The 24,804-nt window shown below is 42.4% G+C and overlaps 1 protein-coding gene across 1 annotated transcript in view; it reads right to left on the bottom strand.

Annotated features, from left to right (window-relative positions):
• The window catches only part of ELMO1 (engulfment and cell motility 1), a 484,527-nt gene that overhangs the window by 27,341 nt on the left and 432,382 nt on the right, over window positions 1–24,804 (bottom strand). The window contains exons 17-18 of the mRNA XM_077775357.1: window positions 17,204–17,367; window positions 6,417–6,529 (exon numbers count right to left, since the gene is read on the bottom strand). Coding sequence (XP_077631483.1) covers window positions 6,417–6,529; window positions 17,204–17,367 — 277 coding nt within the window. The remainder of the gene's footprint in view (window positions 1–6,416; window positions 6,530–17,203; window positions 17,368–24,804) is intronic.

Below are 24,804 nucleotides of genomic sequence, written 5' to 3'. Positions count from 1 at the left end.
CATCAGTTCTTGGTGGTTAAGTAAGAGAAACATGGTGGAAATACTTGTTTCCCAGGTTTGGGAAGTAGGGACAGGGACTCAGTGACTCTGGCCGTACTGCAAGGAAAAATAGGGACAGGGAAGGTCTCTTGTGTAACATATTCTTCCATTCAGAAACAGAGAGAGACCCGTGGCTGTCTGCCAGGGTTGCTGGGGGGCAAAGCAGCCATCTTTGCAAAGTTGTAGTTGATCTCTGCTTAAAAGTGACACAAAAGGTTACCTGGGATCCCGCCTTAACAATATCTGGTGCACAGCTGACAGAAGGCCAAAATTCTCTCGACTTTGATGACACCACACTCCTCTAGTTTTCCTCCTACCTCTACCTCTACTATCCTAGAGAAGTTCCTCTCTCTCAGTCTCCTACTAAAATGGTAGAGAGAAAAAGATGGGTATGTCACTGACCTAAGTGATTGCTCTGTTCCTCCCCATCAGACAGAAAACTGTTGGATGGATGACAAAATATTGGAAAAGAGTCCAAAATAGCTTGGGGAAGCTGTCTGGACTCAAAAACAAATGTGTGGATACTATGCCAGTATCTTCCTCAGGGTAAAGTTTGGAGTCATTAGTTTTGCGAAGGTGTCAGGGCATCATAATGTGTGTGTGTGTGTGTGTGTGTGTGTGTGTGTGTGTGTGTGTGTGTGTGTCTCAAAGGTGGAGCCACTGTAAAGGACAACAGGGCCGCCCACTCCGAGCAGCAGAACACACCAGCTCATTGCGGGAGACGATTTCAGTGTCAACCAGCAGCGGCAGCTTGATTTGCAGTTTCTTTTATGGTAAGAGAAACATGTATTTCTTTTCAAAACCCAGCGTGACGTTACTAGTTCCTCAATCCCTCTGGGCAATGAATGAGTGGATTATGTCATTAGAAGCAATTAGCAGGGAGCAGTGAGAACATTATCAAAGACTGTTTACTAGCATTTAAAGAATAAACAGGAGTTAATATAGAGGTCTTCCAGTCAATTATGAGTGTTCGCACGTTAATAGCCATGTCTTCCTTCCCTAAAATCAAAAACTGACAATATGGAGACAATTTTGTACTTCATTTTCTTGGTCCGTCTCTGTATGTGTGCGTGTGCATGCATGCATGTGTGGGCATGTGTATGTGTGTGTGTGTGTGTGTGCGCACGCGAAGGATGAGAGCGGAAAGCTGGTTTCAGAGCTCACGAGGCTGCTAAGAAGGTCTCCAGGGCTGATTAAAGCTATTCCCAATGTTACATAGATCATTACGGAGCTAATAACCACTGACAACTGTAATTCTTGCAGCACTGTTTGATAGAACTTTCTGTAATGATGGAAATACTCCATAGATCCTTATCCAACAGTAAGAAAAGAAGAATTAAATTTTATTAAATTTCAATTAAATTAGCCAAAGGAAGCTTTATTCAACAGTACGACTGACCATCTGTCTTCATTGCCAAGGCTGGAGACATGTTTGGGGCTCGCCAGTGGGACTGTAGGGGAGACCTGAATGTGAAATGCTGGGCAGTTCAGTGAGGCACAGGTCAGCTCTGCCATGGACTTGGGGACATCTATGTTTTGGGAACAAAGCCTCCAGTTGGCAGGTGGCTGCTGGCACAGGGGATCCTGAGAGACCTGTGTTTGGGAAGCAGGTGGCTTTTACTAAAGTAAATTCCCAGGGCACTTCCCTTAGGATTTCGGAGCTTTCTCAGGTTAACCTAAAATGTGCACCGTCTTCAGTGTGTTCAGGTCTTCTTCCTGCCTAGGCTCGAAGCTTTCCAAGTCACAAAACAGGAGGGACCTCAGCAATGTTTTTAAAGGGAAATGTCTTCTTTTAGGTGATGAGATACAAGATTCCTCTGTTGGTCCCATAAAGGAGAACAATGAATATGGATACAGACAAAGGTCATCCTGCCTTTCAAATCGTCCTCATTTCACCAGACAATCTTCGGAAAGAGAAAGGTGTTTGGATTGAGAATTCTGGCTCCCTGGAGACTGCGGTCTCTTTTTCACAACAAAAGATGACTCCAGAGCCCCAAATCCTTTTAAAGATGGTTTGGCCTAACCTGTGCTTGGCAGTCACACAGACCTGGGCTATGGCACCTGGCCCTTACACATCAGCTAAGTGGCTTTGGCCAAATTACAAGAGCCTTAGGGATCCCTATTATTCTTTTGTTAAGTAATGTTAATAATTATATGAGTAATATATATATAAGATATCCACTTATGCACCTTTCACAGAGCTGACTCACAAATATTAGTATCTTCCTGTTCTTCTGGTTACTAACGGTAACCCTCTTGTCCACTACTGGTCCCTCTACCTTTCGAGAACAATGATTATCTGCTAGTTTGATCTGCAGGAATCTGCTCTGTCCCTGAAAATCATGTGGATTTTCTTCTTTTGAAAGTATGCTTTTATTTATCCCTTTTTGTTATAAAAATAAGTTATGTTAAGGTTTAATTAGATCTTAAAAGAAAATTTCAATCAAGGATAGTGGAAGAAACAGCCTACTCCTACAGGGATTCTGTGCCTGAATATACCATTTGCCTCTAGGTTTTCTGAGTGAGATAAGAGACCAATGTAAGGTATATCACCCTTGGCAGCAGTGAGGAAGCCTGCCAAGTCCTCGGGGGGATATGTTTTGCTCACTCCTGAGCTTCAAATTAAGTTTGTCATGTTAGTGCTTAGAGAAGGGATGCTGGACAACAAAATGGACAATGTTTTCAATGAGAAGCAAAAGTTTCGTGTTGTCATTTCTTGAAATGACATGACAATGTGTAGCCCTGGGCTCTTGGCAAGATGATGTGACGTGAGTGATTCTGAAAGCCCCTAATCTCTATCTCTGAAATTGAAGGAAAATAGGGAACAGTTTCTGATCCTACAGATTCTCATGCTGCAAATAATGGCCCTCACATAAACAACTTCTGGAGTTTCATCTGAACTGTCTCCTGCAGAGGCAAGGAGATCTATCTCACTGTGAAGCAGCCTGAACGAGAGCCTTCCATACTCTGTGGTGGGAAGAGAATGGAATGAGGCTGACATGTGATATCCATCGCCACTCTACCATCTGTGTTTAGAAACCTAGATTCTGAGGATCTACAAGCTAAAATTAATGGTAACTATCACTAATGAATGACAATGTGCAAAGAACTCCACTGAGTGCTTTAGAGGCAGGATTTTATTTAACCCTTGTAACTGTGAGATGTAGAAATTGATATCCTTTGACAGATGAGGAAATAGGAATATAGAGAGATCTACTGGGTTACCTCAGACTACCCAGCTAGTGAGTGAGGAAGCAGGCATGAGAATGCAGCTTGAAGTGTTTCACATGATTTCCTGCCTCCAAGTTCTAATGTGGTCAGAATTCCGGGGAACCCAGATTTGCGAATAACTGCATCGGTCTAACCAAATAGCAGAGCAGTGAATGAGGCAGGTAGAATGACGGGCAGGTATTAACGCAGCTCTCCTGGCCAAACAGTGTGGGAAAGGACTCTTGTCTGCTCCTCCACTTTTCGGTTTTGTGGGACAAAGAACTCTTTCATATTTCCCCCTGTAAAGTTAATACTTGAATCAACTCATCTATATTCAAATCACTGTTGAACAAGTTTAAAGGGAGTGAGGCCGCCATTCCTTCACCGTGTGTTTGTTCTTGAAGCTGTGACGCCACGTGGCTGTTCCCATCTGAGAGCTCCTGTGGAAATGCACCTCTTCTGAAGGGATTAACATGACTTTACATTATGTCCTCATTAATCTGTGTAAATCTAAATGGAACATTTTGAGGTGGTAATAGGAAACCAACTTCAGCACAGTCTGCTTTGAATCCCTACTTTTCAGCACCCAGACCTAGTCATCAGACTTTAAATCCATTTACCAAACACCAAAGGCCTTCCTTTCTGCACCCAGAAGGATGATTTTGTATTAAACACAGATGGCCAGCCTCCCTAGGGAGCTTAACTAACGAATTTATAATCTAGGTGCTAATACTTCTTTGTTCATTAGGTAAGTCATTTTTAGAAAACTGGACAAATTTGCAGATAACAGACTAACACCTCGTTAGCCAAAAAACTGTCATTATTATATCTAGAAATAGGATTATTCTAGTAGAATCTATCCATTTCACCCTATAAAGGGAAGACGCATGGAAAAGTAGACTGGAAGGTTTAGTTGACTTCTTTGAATTAACTTCTGGAAGATTCTAGCTGAACATCCATGGAGGCGTTAGGTGGTTTGTGTCTATGTGTCATCTCTCCCCCTCCTCCTCTCACTTCGATGTCCTTCGCCCAATGCTGAGTAGATAAAACCTTTTCAAATCATCTTATGGGAGCATATGTCCTAACTGTTGACTTTTACAGAGGTGATGAAGAGATCAGGCATCCGGCTAACTGGGCTAAGAGATCATCTAGTCCTATTCTCTCACTTATTAGATAAGAAAGTAGCCCTGAGAGGTCATGTGTCTGTCTAAAGGCACCCAGCTGGTTACTTAGAGTTGGGAAGCCTCGAATTAAGACTACTCACTCTCAGCTCATTACTCTTTTCCTACACCATCTCCCAGAAGAGTAGTAGCTACCCTTGTTGTTGTTATTTTCTAAGAGCTACATTTATGATCACCTTCCTTCCTCATGGTAACTTCAGGATACAGGCATTGTTAGCCCTGTTTCAAATGGGGAAAGTGCCCACAGTCAGGCAGTTGGTCAGTGGGAGAGGCAGGACTTCACCTGTTTCATCTGGCCCCAGGGCTCATGTCCCACCATCATGCCACATTACCTTCCTGGAACAGCAAGATGTCCAATGCAAGGAATGTGGTGAGAAAGATGTCAATGCAAGAAATGCCTTCTTCCTGCTCTCCCAAGGTGAGCCTTTCTCAGCCCCAGCTGCAAGCCAGTCCTTATTATTATTCTGCCCATTGTCCTTTTCCCTGAGGCCCGCCCTGCCCCGCCCCCCTGAAGCTCACTGCCTTAACTTTCCAGTCTCTGGAAACAGCTTGCATTTTCATTCCTCAAGGAAGTTCTGCCTTTGGAAGTTCCTTACTATGATTTTTAATGGTAATATTCGAAATAGTTTGAATTTACTCAACATTCAGCATAAAGCCATTTAAGTAAATGGCCAGGGGATGGGCTCAGCAAAAACATGAAATAATGTTTGTCATTAGTGGGTGAGCTCTGTGTCTGAGCAGAGTAGCCCCTGAATTTCAAAAACATCTGCCAGAGTTTCTCCAGGACCATAACTGGTGTCTGTTCTTGGTAAAGCTGCTAATGCTTATGCCTGTTTCTGGCCGTCCCTCAATCTCTTTACCTCTCCCCAGATCTTACTTTTCAGTTTTACTTTCCGTTTGTTTGTAGGACAATACGATAGGAGTACTTTGACTTTGCAGTCAGCAGCCTGTCATAAAAAAAAAGAAAACAAAGGAGGACCTGGGTGGCTCAGTTGGTTGGGCATCCAACTTCGGTTTAGGTCATGATCTCACGTTTGTGGGTTCAAGCCTTGTGTTGGGCTCTGTGCTGATAGCTCGGAGCCTGGTGCCTGCTTCAGATTCTGTGTCTCCCTCTCTCTACCCTCGCCTACTCATGCTCTGTCTCTTAAAAATGAATAAATGGTAAAAAAAATTTAAAAAAAGAAAAAGAAAGCAAATCATGGCACTTTAGTTCCCTAAAAAAACAGCTGGAAGTGCTTTCCCACCCATTGGAACTACTCTAATGGCACCCTTTTTGACATGATATTTTTGGATTAAAATTCATTGAGACAATTCTTGCAAGAATTGTCAATAGAATTTCTTCTTACAAGATTATGAAAATTGATTCTATCCCACCTTGGTTCACTGTTACCTTTATCTCCAAATAAAGTAATTCATACCTAGAAGAGAATCAGTATGGGGATTTGGGAATAAGGGCCATCCATGCTGAAAGTTTCAAGATCAATCCCAATGGTAGGTGCCAGCTCTCCTGACAACAGAGTGAGTAATTGAAAGTAAGGGCCATAGGGTTGCTGGAGTATGAATCCTTGCTCTTCTGCAACTTTAAGCAAGTTACTCCTCAGTGCCTTAGTTTCCTTATCTGTGAACTGGGCATAATCACAGGATCACCTATGGTTACCATGAGAATAAAATATATTAAAATAAGTAAAATAAGAGCCTGGGCACATGGTAAGCTCTCAGTACATGTTAGCTGTTCTTGAACAACTACTAGCAGACTTATGGCACTAAATGGCCCAGAATGGCTCTTCAGTTCCATGGGCCTTCTGGTAATTCTTTGATTCTTCCTGGGTATGCATGAAGAGTCAAATCCTATCTGGGCTGCTATTCCTGTTCTGAGTACAATGCTGCATGGCCTACCTATAAACCAGCACTGGTGCCCTGCGATACCCCCATGGAGTGGGCCACTGTTCACCCTAGCTGAGGGTGGAGTGGTCCTAAACACAGTACCTTGCCTCCGTCGGCAGTTGAGTTTCCTAAAGCAGGTCCCTTCCACAAGGCGGTTCAGGCGTTGTTGTTTGATCAGCTCCAAGATTTCTGGCTGAATCTTCTCCTTTAGTTCCCTGTGAAGGACAAACACAGCATGCCTTGAGAACAGCAGTTGGTTGAAAGGGAATCATGGGTGTGGCTTTCCATGGGCTTTCCATGGCTTTGAATGCTTACCAAACCTTTAAAGAAGAGTTAACACCTATTCTTTTGAAGCTGTTCTGAAAAACAGAAATGGAAGGAAAGCTTCCTCATTCTATGAGGCTTGATTCCAAAACCAGACAAAGACCCCACTAAAAAGGAGAATTACAGACCAATTTCCCTGATGAACATGGATGCAAAAATTCTCAACAAGATACTAGCAAATCGAATCCAACAATACATTAAAAGAATTATTCACCATGATCAAATGGGATTTATTCCTGGGCTGCAGGGCTGGTTCAATATCTGCAAATCAATCAAAGTGATACACTACATTAATAAAAGAAAGGATAAGAACCACATGATCCCTTCGATAGAGGCAGAAAAAGCCTTTGACAAAATACACATCCTTTCTTGATAAAAAAAAAAAAAAAAACCCTCAAGAAAGCAGGGGAAGAAGGAACGTATCTCAACATCATAAAGGCCACATGTGAAAGACCCACAGCTAATATCATCCTCAATGGGGAAAAACTGAGTTTTCCCCTTAAGGTCAGGAACATAACAGGGATGTCCACTTTCACCACTGTTATTCAACATAGTATTGGAGGTCCCCTTTGCAATCAGACAACAGAAGTAAATAAAAGGCATACAAATGGGCAAGGAAGAAGTCAAACTTTCACTCTTTGCAGGCAACATGATACTTTATGTGGAAAACCCAAAAAACCAGACCAAAAAACTTCTAGAACTGATACATGAATTCAGCAAAGTCACAGGATATAAAATCAACATACATAAATTGTTTTGCATTTCTATATAACAATAATGAAGCAGTAGAAAGAGAAATCAAGGAATCAGTCTCATTTACAATTGCACCAAAAATTGTAAGATACCTAGGAATAAATCTAACCAAAGAGGTAAAAGATCTGTATTCTGAAAACTATAGAAAGCATGAGAAAGAAACTGAAGAAGACACAAAAGAAATGGAAAACATTCCATGCTCATGGAATGGAAGGAAAAATACTGTTAAGTGTTAATAGTACCCAAAACAATCTACACATTCAATGCAATCCCTATGAAAATAACACCAGCATTCTTCACAGAGCTAGAACAAACAACCTTAAAATTTGTATGGAACCACAAAAGACCCCAAATAGCCAAAGTAATGTTGAAAAAGAAAACCAAAGCTGGAGACATCACAATTCTGGACTTCAACCTGTATTACAAAGCTGTAGTCACCAAGACAGTAAGGTACTGGTACAAAAACAGACACATAGATCAGTGGAACAGAATGGAGAACCCAGAAATAGATCTAGAAATGTATGGCCACTAATCTTCAACAAAACAGGAAAAGATTATCCAATGGAAAAAAGACAATCTCTTCATTAAATGGTGATGGGAAAACTGGACAGCGACACGCAGAAGAATGAAACTGGACCACCTTCTTAAACCATACACAAAAATAAATTCAAAATGAATGAAAGAGCTAAATGTAAGACAGGAAGCCATCAAAATCCCAGAGGAGAAAACAGACAGCAACCTCTTTGACCTTGGTTGCAGCAACTTCTTACTAGATGTGTCCCCGGAGGCAAGGGAAATAAAAATAAAAATGAACTATTTGGACCTCATCAAGATAAAAGGCTACTACACAGTGAAGGAAACAATCAACAAAACTAAAAGGCAACTGACAGAATGGGAGAAGATATTTTCAAAGGACAGATCAGATAAAGCGTTAGTATCCAAAATCTATAAAGAACTTAACAAACCTGACACCCGAAAACAATCCAGTGAAGAAATGGGCAGAAGACATGAATACCACTTTTCCAAAGAAGACATACAGATGGCTAACAGACATATGAAAAGATGCCCAACATCACTCATCATCAGGGAAATACAAATCAAAACCAATGGAGATGCCACCTCACACCTCTCAGAATGATTAAAATTATCAACTCAGGAAACAACTATGTTGGTGAGAATGTGGAAAAAGGGGAACACTTTTGCACTTTGGTGGGAGTGCACACTGGTGCAGCCACTCAGGATAACAGGATGGAGATTCCTCAAAAAATTAAAAATAGAACCACCCTATGATCCAGCAGTTGCACTAGTAGGTATTTATCCAAAGGATGCAAAAATGCTGATTCAAATGGGCACCCCAATATTTATAGCAGTGCTATCAACAATAGCCAAAGTATGGAAAGAGTCCAAATGTCCATCAACTGATGAATGGATAAAGATGTGGTACACACACACACACACACAATGGAATATTACTCAATGATAAAAAAAAAAGAATGCAATGTTGCCATTTGCAACAATGTGGATGTTAACTAGAGTGTATTATGCTAAGCAAAATGTGTCAGCCAGAGAAAGACAAATATCAAATGATATCACTCATATGTGAAATTTAAGAAACAACAGATGAACACAGGGGAAGGAACAAAACAAGATGAAAACAGAGAGGGAGTCAAACCATAAGAGATTTTAAATACAAAGAACAAACTCGGGGTTGCTGGAGGGGACGTGGGTGGGGGGGATGGGCTAAATGCGTGATGGGCATTAAGGAGGGTACTTGTTGAGATGAGCACTGGGTATCCTACGTATGAGATGAATCACTCAATTCTACTCCTGAAATGAATTACTGTACTATATGTTAACTAACTTGAATTTAAATAAAAAACAAAATAAAATAAGAAAGAAAAAGAAAGGGCATCATGGCAGATGGAACAGAGAAGTATAAGCTGCATCTTTCCATGACCATCTTAATACCTCCCAAGCTGGTGCTTCAGAGAATTATTTATTTAGAGTTAGTAGCTGGGTTTATCTGTTATAACAACACTATAGATTCTCTGACATTTACAGAAAACTCACGAAAGCACCAGCGGCTTCAGTGACGTTTTGCTAGACCAAAGTCTCCCAAGAAATTTCTTCCCTGTTTCACAAAGCCACAGGTATAAACTCATGCAGAAGCTCACTAGGCTCTGCCAAGACAATCAATCTTTGGTCATATTTCCCCCATACAGCAGGTAAACTCATAGACTACCTCTGTAATCCGACCAAATAGCATCATTGGGCAGTCCCATCATGACTAATTCCACAGCAAACACCATATTTTGGGCCAACCACAGACTTTCCGTTCTATCGCTCACTGATGGGAAGGAACGATACATTACCCTGGATTCTAGCCCACAGAGATTGGGATCATGATGGCATAAATTAAGGATTATTTGCATCTTGTCTAGGACTGATATAATGTTGTTTTAGATGCACTATGTCATAAAGATACCAGAATAGAGTACAGTGGCTTCTAAATCTTTTTGTAAGAGTATACTTTTTTTCTCATGTGAAATTTTATGTAGCACCTTAGTGTTTGAGTCTAGTAAAGCTAGAGTTGTTCTAGCTGAGGTTGGGCAGGAAGAACTCTCAGTACTGTTAAAGTATTGATTAGAACATAGATCTAGAACTCAGAAGACTAGTGCTTCAACCTAGACTCTGACCATGACTCATATTTCATGTAGGGCAACTAAGTCTCAGTTTCTCGTCTGTAAAATGGGGATAAGAATCTTTTCTGGAAAACTGCTGTGACTTCCAAGGGAGGCAGTGTGAGTATAAATGCTCTATAAGCACCGGGCAGGAACACAAGGTATTAGTGAATTTGCTTCAACAATATTTTCTCCTTTCCTTAGGCCAACTCTCCTTATGCCCATATTACAGTATAGTCAAGGCTCACATATCTGTCTGCTTCAATTTTTACTCTGGACCTGTTCTGGACTGTAGACAAGCTGTCTTCACAGGGTGTTTGGTTCACAGGTGGGGAAGGCACTCACTCTTGGTAAGTATCTGCTATGAGCAGCTAGTGTCCAATTTTAGCTCATCTCCTTCCCACTTCCTCTCAAAATAGCCCAAGTTTTGGAATATATATTAGTGTCATTAGTAAATAGGCAGTATTTCCATTTTATAGACAGGGAAACCACTTTACAGAGGTTAAGCATGGAATGGGGGTACAAACTTAAATCTTCTGCACACAAAGTACTCCTATTTATATGTGAGAAAAGGATAATTAAAAAGTTATATTAGGGGCGCCTGGGTGGCTCAGTAAATTAAGCATCCGACTCTTGGTTGTGGCTCAGGTCCTGATCTCATGGTTCTCATGCCCTGTGCTGGCAATGCAGAGCCTGCTTGGGATTCTCTCTCTCTTTCCCTCTCTCCCTCTCCCTCTCTCTGTCCCTCCTCCACTTGTGCTGTCTCTGCCTATCTTAAAATAAATAAATAAACTTAAAAAAAAATTAAAAAGTTACATCAAAGGGTCTGGCCATTATGTAATGGGGTATTCCAGTACTCTGCTAACACATATTTTAAACTCAAACAACTTAAAATTTCTTGTCATTTGATACTGTTCCAATTGAGCATTTATAAAGTATCATACAGAGATTCAGCCCTAATAATACAGCTTGGTATATTTGTAAAGCTGGTCTTGTGCAGGCCTCCAGGGTCTCATCTTGGGCTTTCAGATCACAAAAGCTATTTATTATCAACGCTCAGCTTTTGTAAAGTGGACTTAGTATATTGCAGCTTTGATGAACCCTGCTCCGAATGGGAGAAGAAGGTGGGGGAAGTGTCAGAGCAGTCACACATGACAATAAATCACCACTCTTGACTTCCAAGTCAGGGTGATGGGGCAGAGAGGAAGAGATGCGCAGAGGGATGAAAAAAATCACTGGAGAGAGGGTTTGGAAATTTCTCTGAAGCTTAGGTTAAGGTGTATCTCTAAAGAATAGTTTTGGTAGGCTAGAGCTGAATTATTAAAAAAGGAGGTAAAGATACAGAGAAGACCAAAAGGAGGAAATAATTGAGAGTACTTCCGAGTAACTTTAGTTGATGATGTATGACATCTCAGTGTAAGCCCCAGATGCGCTCATCATGATGCATTCCATTAGGGAACCATTTTCTGGGGGCAGACTACGGGTATGAGTGCCTCTGATGCTCCAAGAGTTATAGCCTTTCCTTGTTATGAACCCCAAAGGCCTCCAAGACACGACTGGGCAATGAGAAAAAGAGGACAACTTTTCTGTTTTCTAAGTGATTTTCCTCTTCTTTCCATGCAAATGGACTCAGTTGCTATAAAATTCACTCAAATTAGAAAAACATAGGTAACACCTACATGGTGTATCTGTGGATGAGATGTGACCTCAGGGTAATCCAGGCGATAACACCAAGGGCTGGAGTTGGGGGTTTGAAATTCTCAGCTGGGGGTCAATGAGGCCAAGGTCATGGGTTCACTGCCTTTGCTTGGATAGAGAGTCTTCTAATTCTATGTAAAGGCCTTGTAAACAGATAAAAGAAGGGTGATTAAAGGGGTTAAGGCAAATGAGTGTGTGAGGAACAATTCCAAGTTCAGCATCATTTCTGGAAGAGGATCCGGGTATGAGTCTAGTGAGGCCAGCACCATATACAGAAGACAGACGCACCACTAGATGGGTGTGATGCCCCCCTGCACCTGTGGTCTTCCCTGCTGAGCTGCTACTCGGTGCTCACAATAGAGGTTGGCTCACTTTTTCTGTAAAAGGCCAGGTAGTAAATATTTCAGGCTCTGCAGGCCATGCACTGTCTGGCAACCCCTCAGCTCTGCCACAGCAGAGTGACAGCAGTCAACAGTACATGAACACGCGAGCGTGGCTGTGTTCCAATAAAGCTGTGTTTACAGAAACAGGGAGTGAATGTGATTTGGCCCAAGAGGCATCTACGCTTTGCCGACCCCTGACCTAACAGGGCTCTGTGAAGACTTTGGGGGGGGCTGAGTGGCAGTGTCTGTTTTATGGAAATTGATCTGTCTTGACACTGGAGGGCCTCCAAATTCAGTCCTTGTGCTTCTGTTCTTTATATTATAGACTCATGACTTTAAATAACAACTTTATGCTGACAACTTCCCAAATTTATATTTCCAACTTGGACCTTTCAGTTCAACTCCAGATTCATCAATCCAACTGCCTATTTCGATGTCTCACAGATGCCTCAAACTTGACAGGTCCAGAGCTGAACTCCTGACCCTCTGTCCTAACATGCTCCACTCTCTCTATCCTTTAGTTGTTCAGCCCAAACAAAACTCTGAGCTCATCCTCGACTCCTCTCTGTCCCTTACACCCCACATCCAATCAATCAGGAAATCGCATTGTTTCTTATCTTTAAAATCTATCTAATCTATAGTAGAGACTGATCACTTCCAATCATCTCCTTCATGGACTACTGAAATAACTTCCTCACTGATCTCTCTGCCTTCAAACTTGCCTTCCTGGAGTCTATTCCCATTACAGTAGCAAGAGGGATCATTTAGAAACCCAAGTCAGAGCATGCCAATCTTCTGCTTGAAACCCTTTAATGGCTCCCCAACAAGGCCGTCCATAATCCACTTCCGGCCTCTTCTCCGGTCTTACTTCCTATTGTTCTGCCCCTTGCTTACTCTCTCTAGCCACGCTGGCCTTCTTATTTATTGAGTACCTGGACCTACTCCTACCTCAAGGCCTTTGAACTGTTGGTTCTCTTTGCTGGAATATTCTTCTCCCAAATGCACACATATCCTGCTCCCTTAAACATCTTTACTCAAAGGTATCCCAACCAGAGGGATCTACTCTGATCACATCATTTAAAACTGCCAGCTCTCCATTCCCGTTGTCTTTATCTTCTTTTAGCATGCTATCATCTTATTTACTAAGTTTATTGTCTGTTTCTCTCCACTACAATACAGTCAGTACAAGGTGGGAATTGTGTCCTCTTTACTGCTGAATCACCAACACACACAACAGCATGTGTCATACATTTGATAAGTATTTGTCAAGTGCACTGAACACTGAAAATTGTGTAACTGACCAGACCATTCTACTGGCACTGGCTACGAGAAAGCCTTGAGCAAAGTTTGTGGCCAATCTTCAGTGAGGAGGCAGATATGCAGGATAGGCATTAGCCTTATTTCTGGCTCTGTTTGATTTTATCTTTTCTTTCTCACCTGTACTTCTACTGTACCTTCTGAGATAAGGCAGGCGAGGCACATACCAAGACATTCATAGTGTCAGTTTTACCATTTACATTTCAACAGTATGACCACATGTTCAATTCTGGTTATCAGCTAATGGTAAGAGTGAACATTTCTCTTAGTAGGTGTTATGTGCCAGGCATATGCTAAGTGCTTTTCAAGCACTAGGTCATGCACACAATGATGCAGCAACGTACACGCTTTAATCATCTTCTCTTTTAGACATTGCAACAGCAGGCTTAGGGTGGGTTACATAACTTGTCTACAGAGCCACACTGATAGGTGGTGGCCTTGGAGCTTGACTCCAGATCTGTTAGCTGCCTGGGTGTGGATCTGCTACCTTTTGCTCCTATGCATCACTGGTGTGTATCCCTGCATCTCTTCTTCTCCTCAGTGTAGCATTAAATGACCTATTTTTGGACTATTCAAGCTTTTTATATCCATTAACTCAGATTAATTATGTGGATGGACTTACTGTCCCTGTAAAGTCATGCTAAGTGGAGAAAAACAAATACCTCTCCTCTGAAATAATGAGTTAAGAGCTGAAAAATAAAACAGCTTCTTCACCCCACTGAATATTCCCCCCAAATATTTGCTCCGACAGAGCATGCATTTTTCTTCTTGGGAAACATCAACATTTTATTATAATGGGATGTGTGCCTCAAAGGATCTCTGTGGCACTTAGGTTTGCCACTGTGTTGTGTGCGACAGGCACAGAGGTGGCCAGGCGAGGGGTAGGGCACTACAGGGTACAAGATGCTGGTGACAGTGTGGCCAGTGGGGTTATGGTCAAGCTCCAGGTAAGTCATTGTCCCAGTCCTCAAAAATGAAAAGCTTAAACTGGATGAGCCTGAAGGTGCTTCTCAGTTCTAAATTTCTAATATCCTAATCCCTGAGCTTGGCGGAGAGGCGCCTCCTCTGTGTTCTCATGACACCCCCCACCTGTGCTTCCCCCAACCAAGTCTGGTCTGTGCTAACCCTGCAACCCCAGTTTTACATTCTGGGACAGTGGGAGGTCAAACGTCTCTGGTTCCCTGCCTGTCCCCAGCACCTTGGGCAGGGCTGAGCAGGTGGAAGTCACTTGATATGCATTTGTTACGTGAATTAATGAATGAATGCCAACAGTCATACATGTTGACTTTCTCTCTGTTGACTCGGGTTTGTCCTCTGAGCCACTTTGGCAGCTTTTAGGCTCCCTTCAATCCCAAAGGGAGTTCCTATCTAGTCGGTCACTCTAACAGATAAAACATCATGGGACAAGAAGCTGGAGACTGGCTCCCACCTGCCCATTTCAGAGGCTGGGATAATGATCAGGTAGGTCCATGGCTCCCACTTTAATTGCTATAGTGTCTGACGGAGTCTTCATGACTTTATTGCAACTATGCCAAGAGCACAAGTGAGCTGCGGTGCTTTTCAGTCCCATGGCCAAAAGACGCTGCCAAAGCTACACATACCCAAGATTTCCTTTATATTTGTCTTGCTTCTCCTTATGTAATAACCATAAAGATAAAAGCTTCTTGTCATCAAGAGAAAACTTCATAGTGTCTTGGGCAAAGCCTCAGGAAATAAAGATATGAAGCCCAAAACAGCGGCAAAGTGTTCACATGTAACTTGTGGTTAACATTCTTACTTAGAATAAAGTCACGGTCAAACATTAATTTGGAATCCCTTGCCCTTAACTGAAGTGGTTCCTTAAAGTCTTCCTTTAGGCTTTAAGAATTGGTATCAAAAAATAATGGTCTCCTTGCGTTTACACACCTGCTGAAACAAGCCTTATGCAATTCAACATTTCGAGACTGTAGGCCCTGGGATGGGGTGAGCCAGCACTGTCCCCCTCTGCAGGTAAAACACTGAGTCTCTGAGGGGTCAATCACCTATGGGAAGGGCGTTCTGTCTGGCAGGTAGCTGGCCTTTCGGGCTGAGGACTAGTGCAAAGCCCCGGCCATGCCTACTGCACAGCTGGCTGGTGCTCAATGCAGGTACAATTCAAGTCTCACAGTGACGTAAGCCAAAGACCCTCAGGAAGCGTTTACCTCCCTTGCTGCCTAGTGTCACCCTCACTAAAGTCTGCAGTTCTGCTGCACAGCCTCTAACAGTGCTTCTTAGGGCCTGAAAACAAACACACAGTAGATGGCGTGGCTATTGTCTTTTCAGACCTGTGAACTTTCTTTTTTTTCCATTTTTTTTTTTTAACTTTCATTCATTTTTGAGAGACAGAGTGTGTGTGTGGGGCAGGGGGAGGGTCAGAGAGAGAGGAAGACACAGCATCTGAAATAGGCTCCAGGCTCTGAGCTGTCAGCACAGAACCTGGCGCGGGGCTTGAATTCACAGACTGCGAGAACCTGACCTGAGCCAAAGTCAGACACTCAGCCGACTGAGTCACCCAGATGCTCCGACCTGTAACTTTCTTAAACCTCATCTTAGTTTTGCACTTTGCAAAGGAACTCTTGTGGGGTGGACAAAATACTAGCTGAGGGATCGGGGGTTGGAGTTCAAGTCCTGGCGCCTCACCTCTCTGGCCTATACCTGCTCCTTGAATGGGAATAAGACCTACCTACTTCACATAGATGTGAGGAAATGAAATAGTGGGGTGCACTGCTTTGCAAATTGCTAAGCATTAAACATGTCAAATATTTAAGAGTAAAAAGCAGAAAGAGGGGTAGAAAGAAAAAGGATCAGGGACAGAGAGGGTTAATGTCATAATGACACTTATATTGTAACTTTGTTTCACCAAAAGTTCAGAAGAAGCAGTGTCCAGTCTTCGGAGGGAAGAATGAGAATAAATATCAAACACTCTCCTTACCGCTCCCCGCCTTTTCTCCTGTTTCCTTCTGTATAAATTATAAGGGTAACAAAACTGACCTAGCTCTTAGAAAAAGATGAGGGAAGATAAATAGGCCAGTTCTAAGAAAAGATAAAGCAAAAAAAAAAAAAAATCCTCAAAACAAAACAGTCTCTGTTGGAGGTTCAGAACATCCTAAAGATGGAGGTATGTGAAATCGCAATTAGTGCTGCAACGCCCTATAAAAAGAGGGCCTGCTGCCTCTCTGCCTGGGGCCTGTCGGGTGATGGTCATGCGGGTGAAGCACAATGCTCTGGCGTGAGGCAAAGCGGATGGGGCAGGGAGAAGTGGATCTCTCTCTTCCTCTCAATCTGTCTCTTCCTCCCATCTAGTACTTCAGTGTTCATACTGCCTGAGTGATCAGTGGCCCTTGCTCTTGTCAGTCAAAGGCACCTGCCAACAAATAGCTTCATGGGCAAAAAAATTTTGTCCTGATGGTGAGGAAAGGTCCCCCCACTCTTTGGCTATGAATTCTCGGAGGACTCGTCAGTAACCAGGCCACTTCCTGGCTCAGGTCCTGCTGCCAGCACTGTGCCCGCCTTCCCCTCGGCCAGCCCTGCCCCGTCTTCCTCCCTCAGGGGGCTGCTGAGACTTGAGAAACCCAACTGATATCTTCTGGAGTGTCTTTTGTTGGCCTTCTGGAAAGAGCTCATGACACAGCCCACTTCAGTGTGCACAACAGACCTTTTGACCAGAAGTGTTGGGTCAGAGCCTGCGAGGAGACAGAGGTCAGCGATTACTTACAAAATTGGGCGAGACTGGAAATCTTCCTGGTTCATCCTCTCAGACTGGCGGATCTTCAGGATCTCGGTGTAGCTCAGGTTCTGCAGTTTACACTTGAACTGATCCAGGGAACTAGGCTTGGTTGTGAGAGCTCTCATAACCTGCTCCTTCACCACCTGCATTACCTGTAGATGAAAGGAAGACCATTATTTTCCTGGCCCTGTCTTGTCCGTTTGGAAAAAATCTTCCAGAGTTAACAGCTCCCCACCTCGCTGCCTCCCTTGACTTGCACTCTCTGCCATACATATCTGGTTGAATTCAATGGCACTAAGTAGTCCAGTATGGTGCATACAGCAGGCACTTGATGCTGAACAGCCTTGGGGTGCCATGTGTGTGCCCTTCATCACTATGAATATGATCCCAATAAATTCCTAAAGGCTTCTAATCAGTTCTTTGTTGAGTAAGTGATGCATGATAGGTACTTGGTAATTGGTCACTGACTGGTCCTACACCAAGATGACATTTGCATGAAGTGTTATTGTAATAGAGGTAACGATTTTACACCTTGAGTGTGCTTTTCCAATGAAAGAGTAAACTACCATGATGTACATCTTCTACTTTGTCTTGTGCCAGTGGAACCACAAGGAAGGTGATGGATTGACTAACTTGGGGTTGGGGTGGGAGGCCTGGCCGGAGGAGTGCTCCATTTGCTCAATAGATTACACGTCTGTGCTAAAGCCAACACTCCAGACAATGCAAACTTGAAAAGCGAAAGAAGTCCAAGTGACAGCGAGGAGTCTGCGTTACTGTTATTTTTTCTGGAAGAAAATCGGTGAGACACAACTAACTGTGGAAGTTTGGTTGGCACTAGTTCAAATGAACGTGAACTGATACCCACACTCGCCCCTCCCAGAGTGCTTTCCCCATGTAGTTAAGGCCTTAGTGTTCATACAAATAAGGAATTTGAAAATGCACATGTGGTACTGCCTTCTTGAGCCAGACACTAAAAAAAAGAAAAAAAATCTATTAAATGGAACAGACATATCCCATTGGAAGCCTCAAGAAAAAAGAATATGGTAATATGCTGTCCAGCCCACAAGGAGGCAATTAAACATTGCCTCCATTAATATGGATTCAATCTCATCAGAAATTATAAAGCAGGGTAAGACCAGAAAACACAGAGGCACCGAAGAGACTTGCAGTAATCTCCCTGCTTCTTCTTTTTTTTTTTTTTTTTTTTTTTTCCCCCCTCTGCAAATGGAAATAATTGTTACCATTGACAAGGTAGTTACAATGTGCTAGATACTATGCAGGTGCATTATATGTTTCCTCTCTTAAACCACTCAAATTTATGAGTTAGATATTATCATCATTCTATTTAAATATAAAGAAACTGAGGCTTTGAAATATTAAGTAACTAGTTCAAAATCAGCTAACTAGTTGGTGGTGGATGAGTTGGGATTTGAACCCCAGGGTGTGAATACTACACTGCCAATCATGCCATCATCCTTGGGGTCCCTGGATAACTTAAAACTGNAGTTTATTGTCAAGTTGGTTTCCATATAACACCCAGTGCTCATCCCCACAAGTGCCCCCCTCCATCAGGCACATTTTTTTTTATTCATCATCTCATTTAATCTTCCTTCTAATACAGTAGAATATGTATTATTTCCACTCCTTTAAAGGTGAAGAAATGAGACAGAATGATGGAGGACTTATCCAAGGTCATACATATCTGGTTGAATTCAATGGCACCAAGTAGTCCAGTATGGTGCATACAGCAGGCACTTGATGTTGAACAGCCCTGGGGTGCCATGTGTGTGCCCTTCATCACTATGAATATGATCCCAATATATTCCTTATGGCTTCTAATCAGTCCTTGGTTGAATAAGTGATGCTTGGTAGGTACTTGGTAATTGGTCACTGACTGGTCCTACACCAAGATGACATTTGCATGAAGTGTTATTGTAATAGAGGTAATGATCTTACAGCATGGAAAAGACTGTGGCAAACCTGAACTTCCTAATGTGCCTGAGTGCTAGGTGACGGGAGAATCTCACTGCCTTAGAAAATATTAGGCAGCTGAAATGTCCTCCAAACACTCAACAGCTCCTTATACTTGCTGAGCTCCCTGATGGTGTGGGTTGCTAAGCAATCTGCTCAGGTTTCTTTCTCCAAGTGTATGTCTCTTTTATTGCTGTCCTGTCCACATAGGGACCCGTCCAGTGTCCGCAGGGGCTAGAGGACACTGGGAGGTAGCTCATCCTCCTTGGTCGTGAAACTCAACTGGCTTTCAGGAATGCCAGGGGGCCGCTCAGTAGGCCTCAGGTGAACCCAAGGCCATGAGTCAGCTAGCTCAGGTGCGCCAGGTGTCATTACTCTTTACTCATCTGCTGACCCCTGCTTCCAGTGTCCCCATGTGCCAGGGACCCTAGGACAGGCATATTTTCCTTTAGCCAACTGAAAATGGCTGAACTGAGGAGAACATGAGTCACAGGTGACAGGAATGAAAAGAAATCTATTTTTCAAGTGATATGAACCCTCACTTTTTCTTAAATGCGTCTGACATTTAGGAACCCAAGTTCACAGTGAGAAGAGCCTTTATTAGGTAACATATTTGGAATTTCATGAGGACTTTCTGGGACCTAGTGTTTTATCACAAAATGGCAGGAAATATCAGGGAACTACAGAAGAAAACTTGGAGGGGATGACAGATCTCTGTTATGTTTCCATGAATCCGCTTTATCCAGTAGGCACCACAGAGGCCCTGTGTGCCACACCTGCCCTAGAAGGGGCAGTTTCTGGTGACAGCAGTGGTTTAAAGACATGAAGGCAACTGTCCTTTTGTTCTCTGCTTCATGGGAGTTTCTAGGACCATGGCTGGGTCATTCAGTCTAACTCCACTAGTTACAAGCTTACCATAAACCAGACGATATTGGCAGAAGCAATTATTACAAATTTGCTTGAGAAGCATTACTTACAAAGTCAATACAACAAACATCACTGAATGCTTAACCACGTGTCTATACTGGCACTAGGAATTCAAAGATTAATAAGGTATGACCCTTCCTTCTGTGAACTAATGGTCTACTAAGAGAGTTAGACATGGGACACAGACAATGACTGTTACGATAGAAGTGTGGATGTGATAGAGAGGACGGATTGGTGGTCTTTGGTGGCAGATGGGAAGCATTTCAGAGCAGATACTATATGAGTTTGCAGGAAGAATAGGTGTTCAATGCTGTGAGAAGAGATGAATAACCTGAACATGACCCCTCATTAGCCCCTTTGAGTCTGGGCTGCATCTGAATTGGAGTCAGTTACATAAGCACCGTTTCATGCCCCCAGCATAACAGCATAAAGGAAAATTTCCAGTTGACCTTCCACCTGATCTGCTGCTTTTTTTACCCAAGGAAATGCTAAATTTGGGATGCTTGACAAATTTTGAAAATTGTGACCATCTTATATTATGTGGTATAAATGGTGGTTAAATTTGGTCAAGGCTGAACTTAACAGTTTGCTGTTTCATGAGAGGGGCATCACAGGAGCTGTCCCCTTCCTCATTTAGAGAAACTCAGAGTCGAACCAAGGAGATAATTATCATTTCTCAGTGTTATTTGACCTTCATGTGGGAGGCAGGACATGTAAGAGAGACTAAGAATGATTAGAATACCAAAAATGAAGAAGCAGTTTTTAAATAGAATCAGGTTAAAGCTGGGAAAGTTTTAGAGACATCTCCACTTCCCTCATTTTATAGATAAGGATAGAAGGCCAGGGGATTCTCCTACTTCATGTATTTCTTAAGAGGCTGTCACAGAGATGACAGTCACCAGATCACATATGATTAGACACAATGGTTATGCTACTAAGTGGACACGTGACCTGAATTAACCAATCAGTAATCCTTCCCAGACTTTTGACTTGATGTGAAGCAGAGCTGAATATTCTCTTTTCCCCTAAAACTGTCAACTGCAACACTGTCCCTTAACATGAAGGAAGAGTGGGAGATATTCACACTGATTTCATTCAAATTAGACAGGAGAAAGGTGTGTGTGTGTGTGTGTGTGTGTGTGTGTGTGTGTGTGTTGCAAGAGAGAGAGAGAGAGAGAGAGAGAGAGAAAATGTGTTAATAATGCTAAATCATATTCAACCATAATGTTAATTCAATCCTGACATTTGGTGATTTTGTTACATGAGCCTTTTTTTTTTCCATTTGAATGGAATTCTTGTCACTTGCAACTTAAGATTTCAATGAATACATAAAATGAAGTCAAAGAGGAGGTTGCCCAGACTGGGGAAACGTAGGAGAAGGAAGCTGGGTGGAAACAACAAAGGCACTTCAATAAGAAGCACATTTTAAAAATCACCCTCATTTATATGCTCATGGTTGTACCTTTGCATGGAAATGATGATAATCCCTTACGGTGGTATGGGAAATTCTTCAGCTCTTACCTCAATCTTATGCTTAAAATCCACTGTTAAAGAGTTTCACTTCCTCTAGCTTAAGGCTTTGATCTTTTGCTAGATGTAAGAATCCATAAATGGCACAATCTTTTAAATTCCCAACAATCACTTATGCTTCAGTTTAAAAGAGAATACAGACCATTTCCTAAGAGTAGGTTGATAGGATATGAAAGAAGATAAGGATAAGCCAAGGGGGTACCTGGCTTCAGGAAAAGGGATGCAAGTGGTTGGTAGATAGCATAGAAGAGAGGTTGGGAAGACAAATACTGACTTTCCCTGATTTACTTCACAATTTTGCTTGGCACCGGCCCCAAGAATTTCTATGGTCACTCTATGTGCCAAGGAAAATGACCCCAGTGAAAGATGTCATTGATTTTTTTTTTTACAGAGACAAAATAGTTACATAAATCAAATATTTCTCTATTCCTTTGCAAAATACTTTCCACAAAGGCTACGATTAATAGTGTTACCGTGTCCATGAATGCTCTATGTGCACAATTTAAACCAAGACATTCACAACCACTGTGCTTGACTCTGTCTTCTTGGGAAAATATCAAACTTTTTATCATTGTTTGGAAAACCCACAGATGGTGTAGCAGAGGCATTAGCAAATCAATGGACTTAAAACTTCTTAATTACAGAATATCCTTTGCCACAGACATCAAACATAACGTGCTTTTAGAATCTGAATTCACTAACTGGTATTGACCAATCGTTTCATCAAGGTCAAACTGTGCCTGTGGTATGTTTCTGGAGTTTTTCCAGCCCATGTTCTCTGTGATAATGTCACATGTTACAAAAGCAGTGGGAGACTCGTAAGACACATGTCCATCAAACGGAGAAAACCTTTAGGCTCCTTGAAGATTGTGTTAAAGGTGTAAATGCTGGGGACCCCTGACTAGAAGAATCAAGTATGCTGGTATTCTAACTGTGTTCCTGGGTTCCCTGTTGTTCATTGAAATGCGCTCCTATTTTCTATTCCCAGATCTCCTGAACCTCCCTGTGCTCCTAATCACAAATTTGAACCCACCTTGATACCCACAATCTTCATCCAGCATTATTCATCTGTTCATTCAGCAACTGTTTTTCAAGCACCAACAATGTGCAAGGCACCGTAAGTGAGACATCTGAAGACTTGTGTCGAATGAGCACCCAGTCTGGGGAAGTGGGTAAGACATGTACATACTTGCCTTTTCCAAGGGAGAAAGTAATGTCACAGTGAAGTGGGAGCAAGACATTCATTCATAGGAGGAGCAAATACCTAGCCCCTCTTAAGTGCCGACAGGCTGACAGCACAGCACCAGGACTTTGGCTGGGGCTTGAGGAGAGACCAGATGTGGACATGATGGGAGGCAGAGAAGGAACCGCCATTCTTGCTGGAAGAAAAAGCATGAGGCAAGGCTTGGAGAGAGGAGAGCACAGCCCCGGGTAGGGAGGAGTGCATGGTGGTTTCCTTTAGTTGGAAAAGAGAGTTAGGGCTGTGAGGTAAGGTTGAAAGTCAGGCTGGGTCAGACGGTGAGTGGTTTTATTGGTTAAGATAAAAAATTTGGATTTTCTTTCTATAATTAATGATAAGTCACCAGGAGATTCTGAGATGTGTGATGGAATTCAATACTATAAAGTATGTTGGGATGCATACAAAAATTGAAGAGATTCTTCTTGGAGAGGGGGCTGGGAAAACATTACTAAAGAGTCCTCAAGACAGTCAGTCTCTCCCAGACTCAGTTTTCTTATCTGTAAACCAGAAGTACTAATCATTTAGAATTCATCGAGGTGTTGTTCTTTAGATAAAGCCTCATACCCTTTATGGTACCTTGTGGCTATTTAGCAAACGTGAGTTTCCCTTCCCAAGCCTTAGTCTGCTCACTATAAAGCGAAATAGTTCAGAGTTTACAGGATTAATGTGAAACTGAAATAATATATTATTTGCAAAATACCAATACACTGAATAGAACATACTAGATATGCAAAAGTTTGAGGTCATGTTCCCTTGCCTTCTGAGAATGAAATGACTTACGTCAGAGGTTTCTCCTACAAAAAATATCCTTGAAAGAGTGTTCCCAGAACACATCTGTATCACCTAGGAACTTGCTAGAAATGCAGCTTCTCACACTCACCCCAGAACTACTGAATCAGAAACTCTAGGAGTGGCACTCTGCAATCAGTGTTTCAATAGCCCCTCCAAGTGATTCCAGCACTCACCAAATGTGAGAAGCTTGGTCTCAACAAGCATCCAGCCCCACTTCTCAGCCTTCAGAATGGCACCAATGGCAATTCTTGCCATATCCCGGTAAAGGACATAAGTCAGATACCAGTATACCCTTTCCCATCTAGACTGTAAATCCATCGAGGGAAGATACTCTTCCTTATTTGTATTGTGGTCCCTAGTACTTAAGACAGTATTTGCAGACTGTAATAATGGTTATGTTCAATGCCAAAGATTCTTAGGCTTCCATATTTTATCTGTAGAATTAAACAAATACATTCTTAATGCAATTATAAGACTGTTAACATGGTTTTCAAAGTGCACTTTTACAAAGTCTAAATAGTAAAGCCTGGCTTTGAAATGCTGTCTTAGGTTTCGAGAGATCGTTTTGGGCTTCCTTTCCCAGGTTGAGTTGGAAAAGGTTGGTCTGCGGTTGAGTGAAGAGTTTCTAGAGAAGCCACTATTGGGCATTACCAGTAGAGAAGGGAGTCAGCACTTACAAAAATGTACAATCTACCCAATCAGCAGTGACCCATTAAATAGATTTATCTTCATAATGAAGAGAAAAGGCTGTCTCAGGGAAGACAGATGTCAACATAGTCTAGCTTAAAAATGAGTCATGTGGGAGAATTGTCATTGCCAGCCTTCAGGACTGGACCATTTTTCTTCCTAAGAATGTTCCTTACACAAAACAAAATGACTGAAGACTCATAAGGACCAAAAAATTGGAAAGATTCTGCCTGGAGAGGGTTCTGATTGCTCATATACAGGCAGAATAACTTCCAGAGCCCAGGGATCACTTTGAAAGGCTAATCTTCAAGTTTAGGATGTGGGGAGAGGTGGCCTTACCCAGAAAAAGTGCTAGAAGTTAGGGTAAAAACTGGTGACATTCTAGGCAGGGACAAGTATTGACCTAGATGCAGGCTTTCAATTCCACCCCCCCCCCCCCCCC

This window comes from Crocuta crocuta, unplaced genomic scaffold (assembly GCF_008692635.1).
Source record: "Crocuta crocuta isolate KB4526 unplaced genomic scaffold, BGI_CrCroc_1.0 scaffold197, whole genome shotgun sequence".
NCBI lineage: Eukaryota > Metazoa > Chordata > Mammalia > Carnivora > Hyaenidae > Crocuta > Crocuta crocuta.
The sequence above is the reverse complement of the archived record's forward strand: the minus strand, read 5'-3'. Positions and strand labels throughout refer to the sequence as shown.